At 39.9% G+C, this 15,258-nt stretch overlaps 1 protein-coding gene across 16 annotated transcripts in view; it reads right to left on the bottom strand.

Moving 5' to 3' along the window:
• Positions 1-15,258, bottom strand: part of DMD (dystrophin) — a 2,277,745-nt gene that overhangs the window by 105,004 nt on the left and 2,157,483 nt on the right. For all 16 annotated transcript variants that reach the window (XM_064364425.1, XM_064364424.1, XM_064364427.1 and 13 more), the window contains one exon: positions 12,998-13,072. In XM_064364425.1, coding sequence (XP_064220495.1) covers positions 12,998-13,072 — 75 coding nt within the window. The remainder of the gene's footprint in view (positions 1-12,997; positions 13,073-15,258) is intronic.

The following is a 15,258-nucleotide window of genomic DNA, read 5'->3' as shown; positions in this document are numbered from 1 at the left end:
GCAACTTCAGCAAAGTCTCAGGATTCAAAATCAATGTCCAAAAATCACAGGTATTCTTATAACAGACAAACAGAGAGCCAAATCATGAGTGAACTACCATTCACAATTGCTACAAAGAGAATAAAATACCTAGGAATACAACTAACAAGGAACATAAAGGACCTCTTCAAGAACTACAAACCACTGCTCAAGGAAATAAGAGAGGACACAAACACATGGAAAAACATTACATGCTCATGGTTAGGAAGAATCACTATCATGAAAATGGCCATACTGCCCAAAGTAATTTACAGATTCAATGCTATCCACATCAAGCTACCACTGATCTTCTTCACAGAACTCGAAAAATCCACCTTAAACTTCATATGGAACCAAAAAAGAGCCCCATAACCAAGACAACCCTAAGCAAAAAGAACAAAGCTGGAGGCATCATGCTACCTGATTTCAAACTATATTACAAGGCTACAATAATCAAAACAGCATAGTACTGGTATCGAAACCGAGATATAGACCAATGGAACAGAACAGAGGCCTCAGAAGTAACACCACACATCTACAACCATCTGCTCTTTGACAAACTGGACAAAAGCAATGGGGAAAGCATTCCCTGTTTAATAAATGTTGGGACTGGCTAGCCATGTGCAGAAAGCTGAAATTGGACCCCTTCCTGACAAGTTATACAAAAATTAACTCTGGATGGATTATAAATTTAAGCATCAGACCTACTACCATAAAAACCCTAGAAGAAAACCTAAGTAATACTATTCAGGACATAGGCATAGGGAAGGACTTCATGACTACCAAAAGCTTTGGTAACAAAAGCCAAAACAGACAAATGGGATCTAGTTAAACTTAAGAGTTTCTGCACAGCAAAAGAAACAATCATTATAGTGAACTGGCAACCAACAGAATGGGAAAAAATTTTTGCAAGCTACCCATCTGACAAAGGGCTAAAATCCAGAATCTACAAAGAACTAAAGAAGATTTACAAGGAAAAAAGAAACAAATCCATTCAAAAGTGGGTAGAGGATATGATCAGACACTTTTCAAAAGAAGACATTTATGTAGCAACAAACATATTAAAAAATGCTCATCATCACTGATCATTAGAGAAATGCAAATCAAAACCACATTGAGATATCATCTTATGCTAGTCAGAATAGTGATCATTAAAAAAATCTGGAGACAATAGATACTGGAGAGGATATGGAAAACAGGAATGCTTTTACACAGTTGGTGGTAGTGTAAATTAGTTCAACCATTGCGGAAGACAGTGTGGCGATTCCTCAAGGATCTAGAACTAGAAATACCATTTGACCCAGCAGATTGATCTATTATAAAGACACAGGCACATGTATATTCACTGCGGCACTGTTTACAATAGCAAAGACTTGCAACCAACCCAAATACCCATTCAAGATAGACTAGATAAAGAAAATGTGGCACATATACACCATGGAGTACTATGCAGCCATAAAAAAGGATGAGTTCATGTCCTTTGCAGAGACATGGATGAATCCGGAAACCATCATTCTCCGCAAACTGATACAAGAACAGAAAACTAACACCACATGTTCTCACTCATAAGTGGGTGTTGAACAATGAGAATACATGGACACAGGGAGGGAAACATCACACACTGGAGTCTGTTGGGGGTAGGGGGGCTAGGGGAGGGATAGCAGGGGGTGGGGAGATTGGGGAGGGATAACATTAGGAGAAATACCTAATGTAGGTGACAGGGGGATGTAGGCAGCAAACCACCATGGCATGTGTATACCTATGTAACAATCCTGCAAGATCTGCACATGTACCCCAGAACTTAAAGTAAAATTTAAAAGAATAAAAAAGAAAAAGAAAAATGGGGACCATGTGGTGGTACCCTACATTTGAGTGCTATGGCGGTGAGACAGGGTGGGGCCAGGATAAAAATGGCTGATTCTCCAGGATCCTCTTTGCTGCGCAGAAAAATCAGACAATGTTGGAGAGGGACAGGCAGGACTTCAGCACAAGGATCCCACTAATGGTTCCTGAGGCTCTGGCTGTGTCTATTCATCTTCTCAACCTTCTGGGTTCAAAAGCTAATTCTTTTCTCTTCCATCTATGCCACAGTAGCTATCTCCTTCTATTCCTTTCTATGTAAGATAGATTTTTTTTGTTGTTGTTGTTTTTTGCTTTTTTTTTTTTTACAGAATGATAGACTCTTCGAGCTAGAAGGTTGCTTTAAAATCATTCTGTAGTTGAGACAACAGAGACCAGAGATGTGGAGGCTCACTCCAGGTATTATGGCAGGATATCTAGGTTTTCTGATTTCTCATGGAGGTACATATTGTAAGGGGGAAAAGCGGGTGGCAGAAAGTGTCCTTATTGACTTTACAGAAAAGAAAAACCATTCTGCATTCCATGCTAATGACAACAGTAGGACAAAATAGAAGCACCACAAAGTGGGTTAGTGGTTAAAAAAAAAAAAAAAGTAAGTCTCTGTAGTCCCAGCACTTTGGGAGGCCAAGGTGGGTGGATCACGAGGTCAAGAGATCGAGACCATCCTGGTCAACATGGTGAAACCCCATCTCTACTAAAAATACAAAAAATTAGTTGGGCATGGTGGCGCGTGCCTGTAATCCCAGCTACTCAGGAGGCTGAGGCAGGATAATTGCCTGAACCCAGGAGGCGGAGGTTGCAGTGAGCCAAGATCGTGCCATTGCACTCCAGCCTGGGTAACAAGAGCGAAACTCCGTCTCAAAAAAAAAAAAAAAGAGTAAGTCTCATGGTGTCTATATAACCCCAAGTTCATCTTATAGGTCAACCTGGATATTTTATGTTGATATATAAATAATTCTGTGACCTAATTTCTGTTTCTCTTTCTGCAGAGAAACAGAAAAACCGGAGTAATGGTGGAAGAAATGCTGTGTGTTTGCTGATTTTTCTTGCTCAGGCATGCCATTTTACAGGCAGCTTACACTTATGGCTGAAGGACTTCCCCAGCAAATCTTTGTACTATGTACTTTGATGTAGTTGTCTGTGCAGTAAGGGTTAATTCCAGAGGGGCCGGAGTTGGCACAAGATGCCTTGCTAAAATATCTACACAGTGCGGAGCCCTAGTCAAAGCACTTTCTTTTCAAAGTGACTTACTGTGTGGATGTGTAGCCATGGGTTGCAGGTCATCACCACTGTTTATTGCTAACAATAACATTGACCATTTCTACCCGTGCACAGTGAGACCCGTGGAAGCCACTGAGTTTGAGGTTGGTTACACGGGAATAGAACGCACCTAGGTTACTGGCAGGATATAAGAAACCCTGGCTGAAACTCTTTGTGCTCCCTGGTTTCCAAGGAATTTTGTGCTCACTGTGCTCACATCAGTAGCTCTTGATCCAAGAGAGAAAATACATCTTGGTGTGACTCTTGTAGACAGAGGGCAATTATAGCTTGTACCTGTCCTCTCTAGAGCCTATGCTGTGAGGCAGCCTGTGGCTGTGACACATATTCTGGTTCTAATGTTGTGGGTATACTGCATCCTTTTTCTGCAAAGAACTCTAGATTCGTAAGCACTGTCATTTGGGTCCTGTGAGTCCTGTTTAGCAACTGAACCCTGTCTAACTGCCACTGTCAGGGCAGGGAGTGTCAGAAGTGAGATTGTTTAAAAGACCTCCAACTCATTCTTAGCTTAAAAGTATGACTAAGGCATTATTTAGAAAGAAAAAAGACGATTCTGATAAAAGGGATGACAAAGAACCTTTGAAGTTGCTCAAAAGCTACCCTTGGTTGGAAGTAACACAGGCTTTGACATTGGTTACTGATGATACAATTTTCTAGTGGAAACCAGAAGTGAGAGAAGTTGAACCTAAGAAGTTAACAAAATGGATTAGAAGGCAATAGCAAACTGATGGCAAGGCTGCTAGAAAAATGCAATTCCTTGGTTGGGTTAGCAAAAGCTAATATAAGTTCAGAATTTTTTTTTCCATTGGGCTTCACCCTCTCTGGCCTGCAGGTGGAGTTCCAACCAAAAAACCGAAGCAACTCTCATTTTTGATAAATGTGCTACACCTGTGAGACCAATTAGAATTAAAAAGATAGTTCGAGTGGGGCACTTACAGATATTTCGAACGACCCTAGTTTTCTTTTTTGATGCCAGACCCAGTAGTCCCTGAACTGGAGCTACAATTAAGAGTTTCAAAGGCTGGTAATATTCCAAAATAAGATGCCATGGCTATTAGTTGGTATTTAAGCACAAGAATTCCAGAAGGATTAATGGAATGGATTACTCCTTCCCTGTGCCTTGCCTAATTGAAGCTGTCACACAAATGTTTTGTCATCTAGTGCACAGGCTAGCACCATTTCTCTGTACTGATCCAATCTTTTATCATTGGGAAGTGACTAAAAGGGAAGACCTGGAATGACTTATCTTGCTACCAACTAAGTTTGGACTAGCCCAGGGCTGAATCCCAGGGGCACAAAGATGTTACTAAACTTACAAAGGGGTTATAAACCCCACTGTAAGTTGAAAATATTTAAGTCACAACTGCATTTAATACACCTAACTGAAACTCACAGCTTAGCCTACCCTACCTTTAATATGCTCAGAACACTTACATCAGCCTACAGTTGGGCAAAATTATGTAGCAACACAGTACACAGTAAAGTGTCAGTGTTTACCCTCATGATCTTGTGGCTGAATGGGAGCTGAGGCTCAGGGCTGCTGCCCGGCAAGGGGAGAGAGTATCATACTGCATATTACTAGCCTGGAAAAAGATCAAAATTCAAATCTAGAAGTACAGTTTCTATTGAATGCATATCACTTTGCATCACTGTAAAGTCGACAAATTGTTAAGTTGAAACTTCACGAGTTGGGAACTGTGGTGGGGGGGAGGGGTGTGTCCGGCCAGAGAAGAGGTTTGGCTTAAAATTAATGATAAAAGGAAAAAGGTGAGAGTGTTGCAAGGGGAAGGAAGCCACCAAATATATATATTTTTTGAGATGGAGTTTCGCTCTTGTTGCCCAGGCTGGATGCAATGGTGCGATCTCGGCTCACCGCAACCTCCACCTCCCGGGTTCAAGCGATTCTCCTGCCTCAACCTCCTGAATAGCTGGGATTACAAGCATGTGTCACCACGCCCAGCTAACTTTACATTTTTAGTAAAGATCGGATTTCTCCATGTTGGTCAGGCTGGCCTCGAACTCCCAATCTCAGGTGATCCACCTGCCTCAGCCTCCCAAAGTGCTGGGATTACAGGTGTGAACCACCACACCCAGTCAAAATGTTTTTCTTTTCTGTTTTTTTTGAGACAGAGCCTCTCTCTGTTGCCTGGGCTGGAGTGCAGTGGCACAATCTTGACTCACTGCAACCTCCGCCTCCCAGGTTCAAGGAATTCTGAGTAGTTAGGACTACAGGCATGCAACATCACACCTGGATAACTTTCGTATTTTTAATAGAGACAGGGTTTCACCACATTGGCCAGGCTGGTCTCGAACTCCTGACCTTGTGATCTGCCTGCCTCGGCCTCCAAAGTGCTGGGATTATAGGTGTGAACCACCATTCCCGGCCGAGATTTTTTTTTTTTTAAAGGGAAAGAAAACCTAACATAATGTTGCTACCTAGGGAGAGATTTAAAATAAGATAATAATATGCTCCCTTAGCTTAAACTCAGATGTCTCTTGGGGTGGAAGACTCTGCTAAGACCTCCTCCTCCTTGAAAGAGCCAAGATGTGAGTGGGAGAGTCAGCCAACCGACCCAAAATACTGAATGATGAGATGCGAGTTCTAACTGCGACTACACCACCATGAAGCAATATTAATGTGGCTTTTGGTTAGTATTAATTAATGTCTTTTGGTTCTTGTTTCATCGGACATATCTGTTATTAATCAGCTGTGTCAGGAAATACCCTGAGGGAATATTTACCCAGTCAAATCTGAAGAACAATGATTTATAACAGTCTCAATGAACACTGTGTAGCTATTAATTGCGATGAAGGTTTAAGAAAGGTATTGGGTATGTGGTAGAAGGTTTATGTGCTGTATATCATATCTGTCATAATAGTATGGGTTTAAAAAATAGCTATTTGCCCCATTACTCTGTGTGGAAAGCCATTAGTGGGTAGAGGGACAACTGGGACAACTTGAATCACTGACAGATATTTAAATTGAACTTGGTGGGCCTACTTTCCTGCGACTGAAAAGCTAGAAATCGGATATGGATAGCTACAGAAATTTCTGTGACATACCCAAACCAAAGTCCTTTCAGGAGTGACTCGAATTCATATGATTTTAGCCTAGACACATTTTTGTGTCTCATGTGTATTTCCCATTAAAGATGTTCTTTCTCAATGGCGACAAGTCTGGTGGACCAGGGGGCATGAATCCACTTGTAATAAAAGAAACAGGAGAATTAGGAGCTGGGCTAGGGATATCTGGCCAGGTAGAATTTGCTTTGAATGAAAAATGTTAAACTGATGAAAAAGACTTCCTAGTACAAGAAGGGCAATTCAAGGGCATCCAATTCCAGGAGGAAGGATAGGGATGGCAAGCTGCCAAGGTTGATGGCTAGAGAATAGCACCAATAATTATTGGAAAATGGAACCTACTAGGTGTTCTTTAACATCTTTAGCATCAAGACGGAGGGACAATCATTCTTTCCCTAGTGGGGAACATTTAAACAGGATTACAGTATTTCCCCTGGGAGATAGATGGGCCATCTTATGAGACCTCCCTCTTTGGGGCACCAATATCTGTCAAGCCATATAACCTGAGAAAATTAGTCTGGCTATGTCCTCAAGATGTCTTAAACTCCGAAGTAACAGAAACATGGCCTTTAACCTATGTGGAAAATAATATATGGTATATGGAAAAAGTAGATGTTTGTAGGTAAGGGGGAAAATAATTACACTGGCCTCTCAAGATCCCTTGCTGTGGAGGCAAACTGTGGCTGTGGATCTATATCCTGACAGTGATGCTGTTGTCATGTAGCCTTTTTTGGCAATAGAGCATGGATTTGTAAGCCATGTTATTGTGGGTCCTGAGAGTCTTCTTTAGCAACTGAACCCTGTCAAATATCACCCTTAGTGCACTATCAAAAGGTGAGGTGCATTTTTTACCTGGTTTGTCGTGGTGAGAGCAAGTCCAGAAACTGTGACTATTCACACAACTCCAGGCTGTACCTAATCTCTCTAATGTACACTTTAGTTGCTGAATAGAGGCAAATTGTTCTCTATTTCTTATTGTTTGCAGAATATTTGTCACATTTATCAACTGCAGTCTATTTAGCCCTATGGTTTGTGCTGTCTCCAACCCACCACACATTAATAAACTAAATACACTTGCTTTGTTAAGTGCATTTTTATTTCCGCTCTTAAAAGTTGGCTATCTTTTTAATTTTAGAAGCCACACACCTATGGAATGTCATCAGAACTACAAAGGGAGAAAGAAAACGCTTAAATTACCTTCTTCATAACTTTCAATGGGGTATCAGCTATATGAAGCAGCTTATAAATCCTTCTTACCAAGATTTTATCTTTGTTCCTGCTCTTCTATCAAGTTTAATTTTCATTCACAATGTGTTGAGGGGCAGTAAGGAGTCATGCAACATTTAACTGATTATAAACTGGGGACATTATAGGCCAAACAGTGATGCTCTCCACTTAAATAGTGAATTCTCTATAGTGGATAAAATTGTGTTATTTGGCTTTCTGCAATATGGAAACATTGATAGGGAAGGGAACAAAATAAGATCAAGTGCTTAATAGAGGTGGAAGTGCATATTTCCAAGGCATCTGTAATTCAAACTCTTCATTGGCATCAGGAAATCACTGAGATAACATCATTAATTTTCCATAAAGTTAGAGTTAACAGAAGTGCCTTTGGTAGGAAAAGCTAGCCAGGGCAAGTTTTATTTGCCTGTACTGCAGACAATAGCTGTTTATCAATGGCTTTGCAGGCTTAGAAATGACAAAAACCTGGAAGCTAAATCAAAGCAAATATAAAATTAAGAGAAAATTCCTACATATTGAAAAGTTAGTAAGTAATGTGACCACACGTATTTTCAATAATAAAAGGATGGGGTGAACTCTTCCTTCCACAGTCTTATTATACATGGTACCCTCCTAGCATTAATGAGAATCAAAACTTACATAAATACACCTTAATTTTGGCGTACCTGAATTTTTTTTCACATATTAGAAAAGTCACACTCAGAAAGGAAATGCAGAAAATTTCAAATTGATTTAAAAGTGAAACTTTAAAGAAATCATTCTACATTCAGAGCTTAACTTTATTACAAGGTTATCACCTCAAATGGACAAAATTTTGTATATTATTAAATTCCCCCATTTTCCCTATGTTTATTGGAAATTTTAATGTAAGTTGAAATGACAGACAATAAAACACATATGTGAATGGAATTATATTTTGAACAGGAAAATCAAATAATGCCTAAATCCAGGGTGAAAATGGACATTCTAGAAAGGAACAGTCATTATAAGGTTTTCTATCTGGTCTATTGCTGGGGATTTTCAAAGTATAACCGGGAACAACTGGTTATCTTTTGAACTTTCAGGATCTCACAGTAATATTTTACAGCATTTCATAATAACCAGTGCCTAATTACTCCCTTATTAAAGGAAAGCAGTACCTCTGGGATGGGGCAGGGGCAGGAGAAAAAGAGGCAAGAAAACTTTCTCTATCCAGCCCCCTGACTCAATTCCATCCCAACTTTTTAATTTTATATATATAAATATATATATATAATGTAATATATCATTAAGCTATGATATATTCACAGGTACTAAGGAAATCCTCGACCTGGAAAGCCCTTTAACTACTACTTAAACTTGGCAGCTATATAGCTGAAAAATGTTAACTTCAGGCTATAAGGAAATGGAAGCCTTGGTTTATTTTCACTCATGCATTCATTTCATGAAAACGTATTGAACCCTGCTGTCTGCCAGGTTTTGTGATAAGCATTGGGGATACCAAAATGAGGTGGAAAGGCCTAGTCTCTCTTCCCAAATAATTCCACTTCCAGGGCATTTCTTCTCTATCTCATGGAAGAACCATATGCCAAGTGACCCCTTGACTATCTTATTGCTAGCTTCTATAGACCCTCTGGTTGAACCCATTTATTCCTGAAGACCTGGCAGCCAGGGTTCATGGTCTTTCTCTTTTGCCCAGTTCTCCCTCCAGTTCTGGATGATTTCAACATTGGCAGGCTGGACATGGTGGCTCATGCCTGTAATCCCAGCACTTTGGGAGGCTGAGGCAGTAGGATCGCCTGAGGTTGGCAGTTCGACACCAGCCTGACCAACATGGAGAAACTCCATCTCTACTAAAAATACAAAATTAGCTGGGTGTGGTGGTGCATGCCTGTAATCCCAGCTACTCAGGAGGCTGGGGCAGGAGAATAGCTTGAACCCGGGAGGCAGAGGTTGCAGTGAGCCTAGATCGCGCCATTGCACTCCAGCCTGGGCAACAGGAGCGAAACTCCATCTCAAAACAACAACAACAACAAAAAAAAAACATTGGCATTGGGGAAACGTGCATCACTCTAGCCTCTCAGTTCCTTAACTTGCTATTTCACCTCCAAGGAAATTCACATCTACTCTACCTCTGCCACTTACTCAAATGGTCATATCCTAGATCTGATCACCTCAAACTGTTCCACCTTCAATGTTCACCTATGATTCTCTCTGACCACAACTTCTTGGCCTTCAGTTCCTTTACTACTTCTTCCCCATCTCCTGAAGAGTTAGCCTTTTGATTCCTCTACCTCCTAATTACCAATTTCCACATGCATTCACAGTTTCTCCTACCCAACAGGGACTTGTCAGTATCATTTTAATCACTCTTTTGCCCAAATCCTCACTTCTCTTGCCCAGCTGTTCTCTGCCTACCCCAGGACGGAAGCATCTGGCTCCTAACTGTGCCTGGGGAAATACTACACCCCTGCAGATTGGTGCTACTGTGAAACACTCAGCTGCCTCTGGGTTCATGCAGCTGGTTCTCAAATCTGTCCCTTCTCTTATTCTCCACAAAGATAAGCCCAAATTCAGCTTCATCATCTCCTGCTGTTAACTGCATTGCAGGGACTCTCCTCTCCATACAAAAAACGGAAGCCTTTAGTAAGACATCCCTCACCTTGCTGATACCTGGTTTCTTCTTTATCTGGACTTGCACAGATCCTTCCCTCTACCCCACCCATTTCAATAGAAGAGAGGTATCTCTTCCTTCCCTTGGGCTCTGGATTACCTGCCCATATTCTCTGAGAACTCCCGTTGTTATCATCTCCTCTGGGGCTGTGATTTTAATCTCACCCTACCTTCTCATACTCATACAAATATATTCCCATGAATACTATATTTTTGGTCTGCATTTGATTGAAAAAAATCTACATATAAGTGGACCCAAGCAATTCAAATCCATGTTGTTCAAGGATCAACTGTATACACACACACACACACACACACACACACACACACACACACACAAATTTATATACACATATTGTGCCACATAACGACATTTCAGTCAACAATGGACTGCCTATATGACAGGGAGCCCATGAGATTATAATACTATATTTTTACTGTATCTTTTCTATGTTTAAACATGTTTAGATACACAATACTTACTACTGTGTTATAACTGCCTACGGTATTCAGAACAGTCACATGCTGTACGGGTTTATAGCCTAGGAGCAATAGGCTATGTCATACAGCCTACGTGTCTACTTAGGCTATACCATCTAGGTTTATGTAGTACACTCTTATACTGACACAACAACAAAATTGCCTAACAACACATTTCTTAGAACACATTACCAATGTCAAGCAATGCATGACTGTATATATATTTCCATTAACTCCTCAGTCCCCTCCAGCTAGATACCACCTCACTCTTCTCCCCTCCATAAATAAATTCCTCCAAGAATCATTCATACCATCTCTAATTCTCTGCTTTTGATTCACTTTTGAACTCACCACACCATCTCCGCTGTGCCTCTAAAATCTCACCGAAGTCACTAGGGACCTCCCTGTTGCTAAATTCAACTGGCACTTTCCCCAACTTCATCCTGACATCCCAGCAACATCTGACCCTGGTGACGGGTTCTTTCTGTCTCCCCATGGAGTATGTGGCATTATAACCTCTTGGAATTTTACTTCTCTCCTGCTGGCCATTCCTCTGCAATCCCTTTTGTAGGTTGCTTATCCTGTGTTCTATATCACTCTTCCCTTCTCACTCTACACTTTCCTGGAGCTATCTCATCCTCTCCACAGTTACAAGCAGCACCTACAGGCTGATGATCCCTAAATATTGTTTGTATATTTCCCCTGAGCACCATAGCTCCGCATCTAACCTGACCAGACAAGTCCACCATTCACCTGATATCCCAAGCCAAGTACCTAAGTGTCTTCCTTGACTCCTTTTCACCCACATCAAGCTTGTCCAACGTGTGGCCTGTGGGCCATATGCGGCCAAGGACCACTTCGAATGAGCCCAAATGAATTTTTAAACGTTCCTAAAATATTATGAGATCTTTTCTTACAATTTTTTTTTTTAGCTCATCAGCTATTGTTCGTGTTAGCGTATGTTATGTGTGACCCAAGACAATTCTTCTTCTTCCAATGTGGCCCAGAGAAGCCAAAAGATTGGACACCACTGCACCACATCAAAAGAATCGCTGAGGCCTGTCAAATCCACTTCCTAAATATTTCTGAATTCTCTCCACTTATCTCCATGACTACTCTGCTAATTCAGGCCACCACATTGCTGGTTTAGATTACTACAACAGTTTTCGCTCCTGTCACTCCCACAGTGCACCAATACATACTCTGTTCCACAGCAAGAATCATCTTTCTAAACGACAATCTGATTATGTCACCCCCGGGCCAAATCCCCTGACCTCTAAATTCCTTAACTTGGGTTTTAAAAACCTTACACAATCTGCTTCCTGCTTCTCTCTCCAGCCTATTATTTCACAATAGACCTTTCCCCTGGAATTCTGTGCTTTAGCCATACTGACATGTTTCCAGTTCCTGAATGTGTCATGCTTTCTCTGGGCCCCTCAGCAGATGCTCTTCCTTCTGACTAGAACACTCTCCCTAGAGGGAGAACTGCATAGTCTTCTAGACTTAACTAGTTTAGACATCATCTCTTCAAACAAACATTCTCTGAATCTCATTCCACACAGTTAGGTGTTCCCACTGTTGCACAACTAAATATATGACATTGAAATGATCTTGAAAACAGAAACAAGTTTTTGTTTTTGTTTTTTTTTTTTTTTTACTAATTGTAGATGTTCTTAATACATTTGCTTATGTCTACAAATTTTATGAACACCCTGGTTATCCCTTGTTAGACTGTAAGTTCCATCAGAGTAGAAACTGTGCCTGTTTCATGGGCATGTCATCAATGTACACAGACCCTCAGACAATATTACATCATAATTCACTTTGTTGGTAAAGGAGAGTTATACATAAACTATCTGATGACATGATAGAGCTGCATAACACTTCAGGATTTTTCCACAGATGTATGATAAAAAAGGAGGAAAGCAATTCTGTCATTTTTCCTCTATCACAGCATTAATCTGCATGTTAGCATTCAAGCTAATAAACCACACATATATGAATTTGGGTTTAGATAAGATAGCCACATCTAATAGTAAATATATCTTGTAAAAAGAAAAAAAAAAACAAAGGTAGAACAAGGAGAGATAATGCAAGTTTAACTAAATTATGGATGGAAAATAAAGTAATTACAGTTGGAAAATAAAAATTATCAATATCTTAATTCAACATCAGCAGCTGAGGAATGGTGACAGGAATGTTTCTAAAAATAAAACATTCTAGGCAAACTCTAGGCCAAGGATATATTAAAGAATGAATTCTATGTTGCAACAGGAATTGTGACATCTATTTCTCCCCTCTCTTAGTGAAAATGTACCCAACCTACTTTTAGTTCTAAGTAAAGACATATTATCAAGATTTTCAAGTACTGGCTAATACTTACAGCAAAGGGCCTTCTGCAGTCTTCGGAGTTTCATGGCAGTCCTATAAGCTGAGAACCTGACATTATTCAGGTCAGCTGAAAAGGAGGAAAACAAAGATCATTTGTTATTTCATCAGGAAGAAGAGACAAAACCCCCCAATGATTTGCCAATAACTACAACCACTACAAAAATAGCCTAGAAAAAATATTGTGTGTATGCTCCAAGCTTTCAGAGGTAAAATTCTGTTAATGTGGGGAAAGAAAAAATAATTCCTTTTGCCCTGTGACAATGAGGAAAGCTAAGTTCTGTGAAGACTACAATGCAATAGCCTGAAGGGCATTCATGTAGTCCTTGTTCCCAAGAGGAGAGAGATGGACAGGGATTATTTTTTTCTAGAAAGTAATCTGGATCTACTGTAGTGAATCTTTGCTGCACAAGAGGAAAGAGAACAAGAAATACATTATTTAAATAGCTATAAGACCTTAAACAATCAAGTGGCAATGTAACATTTTTTTCTGACTATAGATGTTATACATACTCACTTTGGATAACTTAGACATTATATATATGTATATATATATAGATATATATATATTTTTTTTCAAATAAATCATCCACAATCCCATAAACTCAAAACAGGCACAATTGGCTGGGCTCAGTGGCTCATGCCTGTAATCCCAACTTTAAGAGGCCAAGGTGTGAGGACTGCTGGAGGCCAGGAGCTTGAGACCAGCTTGGGCAGCAGAGTGAGACCTCATCTCTACAAAAAAATTTATATAAATCTTTTAAATAGGCACTGTTAACATTTTGAGTATTTTTTTTACCCAACATATGTGTCTATGTGTGTGATATGTATTTTAAATTAGCATTAAAATAAACATTTGGCTGTATATTCTACAGTATAATCATTCTAATGTTCAGCACAGAATAACAACAATGTATGCTACTGTGGTTTCTACAGTCACCTGTCTATCAAGCCCTGACTCACATCACCTAGCAGGAAGCTATATTTAGGTGATGTTCTTACTCAAGTCTGCACAAGCCTTGATAGATACTGGGCTACATTTATTTTAGGAACCCAGCTCCAGAAAGCTCCTTGAAGATAAGAACTCTGTCACCTACTGTCATTTTTCCTAGCAACTTAACATACAATTGCTCTCTGAAAAAGCTGGTTTAACACAGATCATGGAATGACTGACCAATTGAATGAATCAATAAACAAAAGAATGAAAGAAAGAAAAAGTAGGCTGACATACATGACTAACTGCCATAATCAAATGGCACCTACAAAACCAATTCTAATGAGGTGTTAGGAAACAGCAATAATTCAATCCATATCCAAGTCAAGTCGGTCAACATTTTCAGCTTTATCGCCATTGCAGAGACCAAACATAAAGTCTGAATTTAAACTAGGGGAAAGAAAACAATATCTGTAATCTACTTGAAATTATTCGGCATACAATTTTTTAAAAAGATTGGAATACCAAACGTTGGTGAGGATATGGAGCAACTGGAATTCTCATATACTGTTTGTTGGGAATGTGTGACAACTTTGGAAAACCAGTCAGTTTCTTATGAAATTAAACATATATGTATATTATGACCCAAATATTCTTTTCCCAGATATTTGCACAGAATAAAACGTATGTCCACAAAAAGATGTACGTGAATGTCCATAACAGCTTTATTCATAATAGCCAAAAACTGGAAACCAATAAGGCAATGGATAAACAAATTGTGGTAAAGTCATTCAATGGGATATACTGTGCGATGAAAAGGAACTATCCATTGATAATGCAACAATGTGAACTGATCCGAAAAACATTAAGCTGGGTAAAAGAAGCCAGGCACAAAAGAGTACATACTGTTTGGTTACATTTATATCCGCTTCTAGAACAGGCAAAACTCAGCAACTGTGCCAGATGGCAGCCTGGGGTGTGGTGGGAGTAGGTAACTGACCTCAAAGGAACACAAGGGTGTTTTCTAGGTGATTGAAATGTTATATCTTGATTAGCATGGTGGCTACACGAGTGCACGTATTTGCCAAAACCCAAACTGTACACCTAAAATGGAAGTATTTTACACTGTTTAAATTATGCCCTAATAAGGTAAATTTTAAGAGTCTTTAAAAACCCTCACATGAACAGTACACTATAATGTATGTGTGTGTTAGCTTAAGCTACACTGTAGAGGTGGTCAGTTGTCTTAATCAGGAATGAACTCCCAGGATGGTTGGCTAGCAATTAATCAAAAAGTCTCACACCAGAGGCGGCCACTGTAA

This window comes from Aotus nancymaae, unplaced genomic scaffold (assembly GCF_030222135.1).
Source record: "Aotus nancymaae isolate 86718 unplaced genomic scaffold, 86718_ANA_hifiasm-v0.15.2.pri h1tg000058l, whole genome shotgun sequence".
NCBI classification, from domain to species: Eukaryota; Metazoa; Chordata; class Mammalia; order Primates; family Aotidae; genus Aotus; species Aotus nancymaae.
Note: the sequence above shows the minus strand (reverse complement) of the source record. Positions and strands in the feature narration are given on the sequence as shown.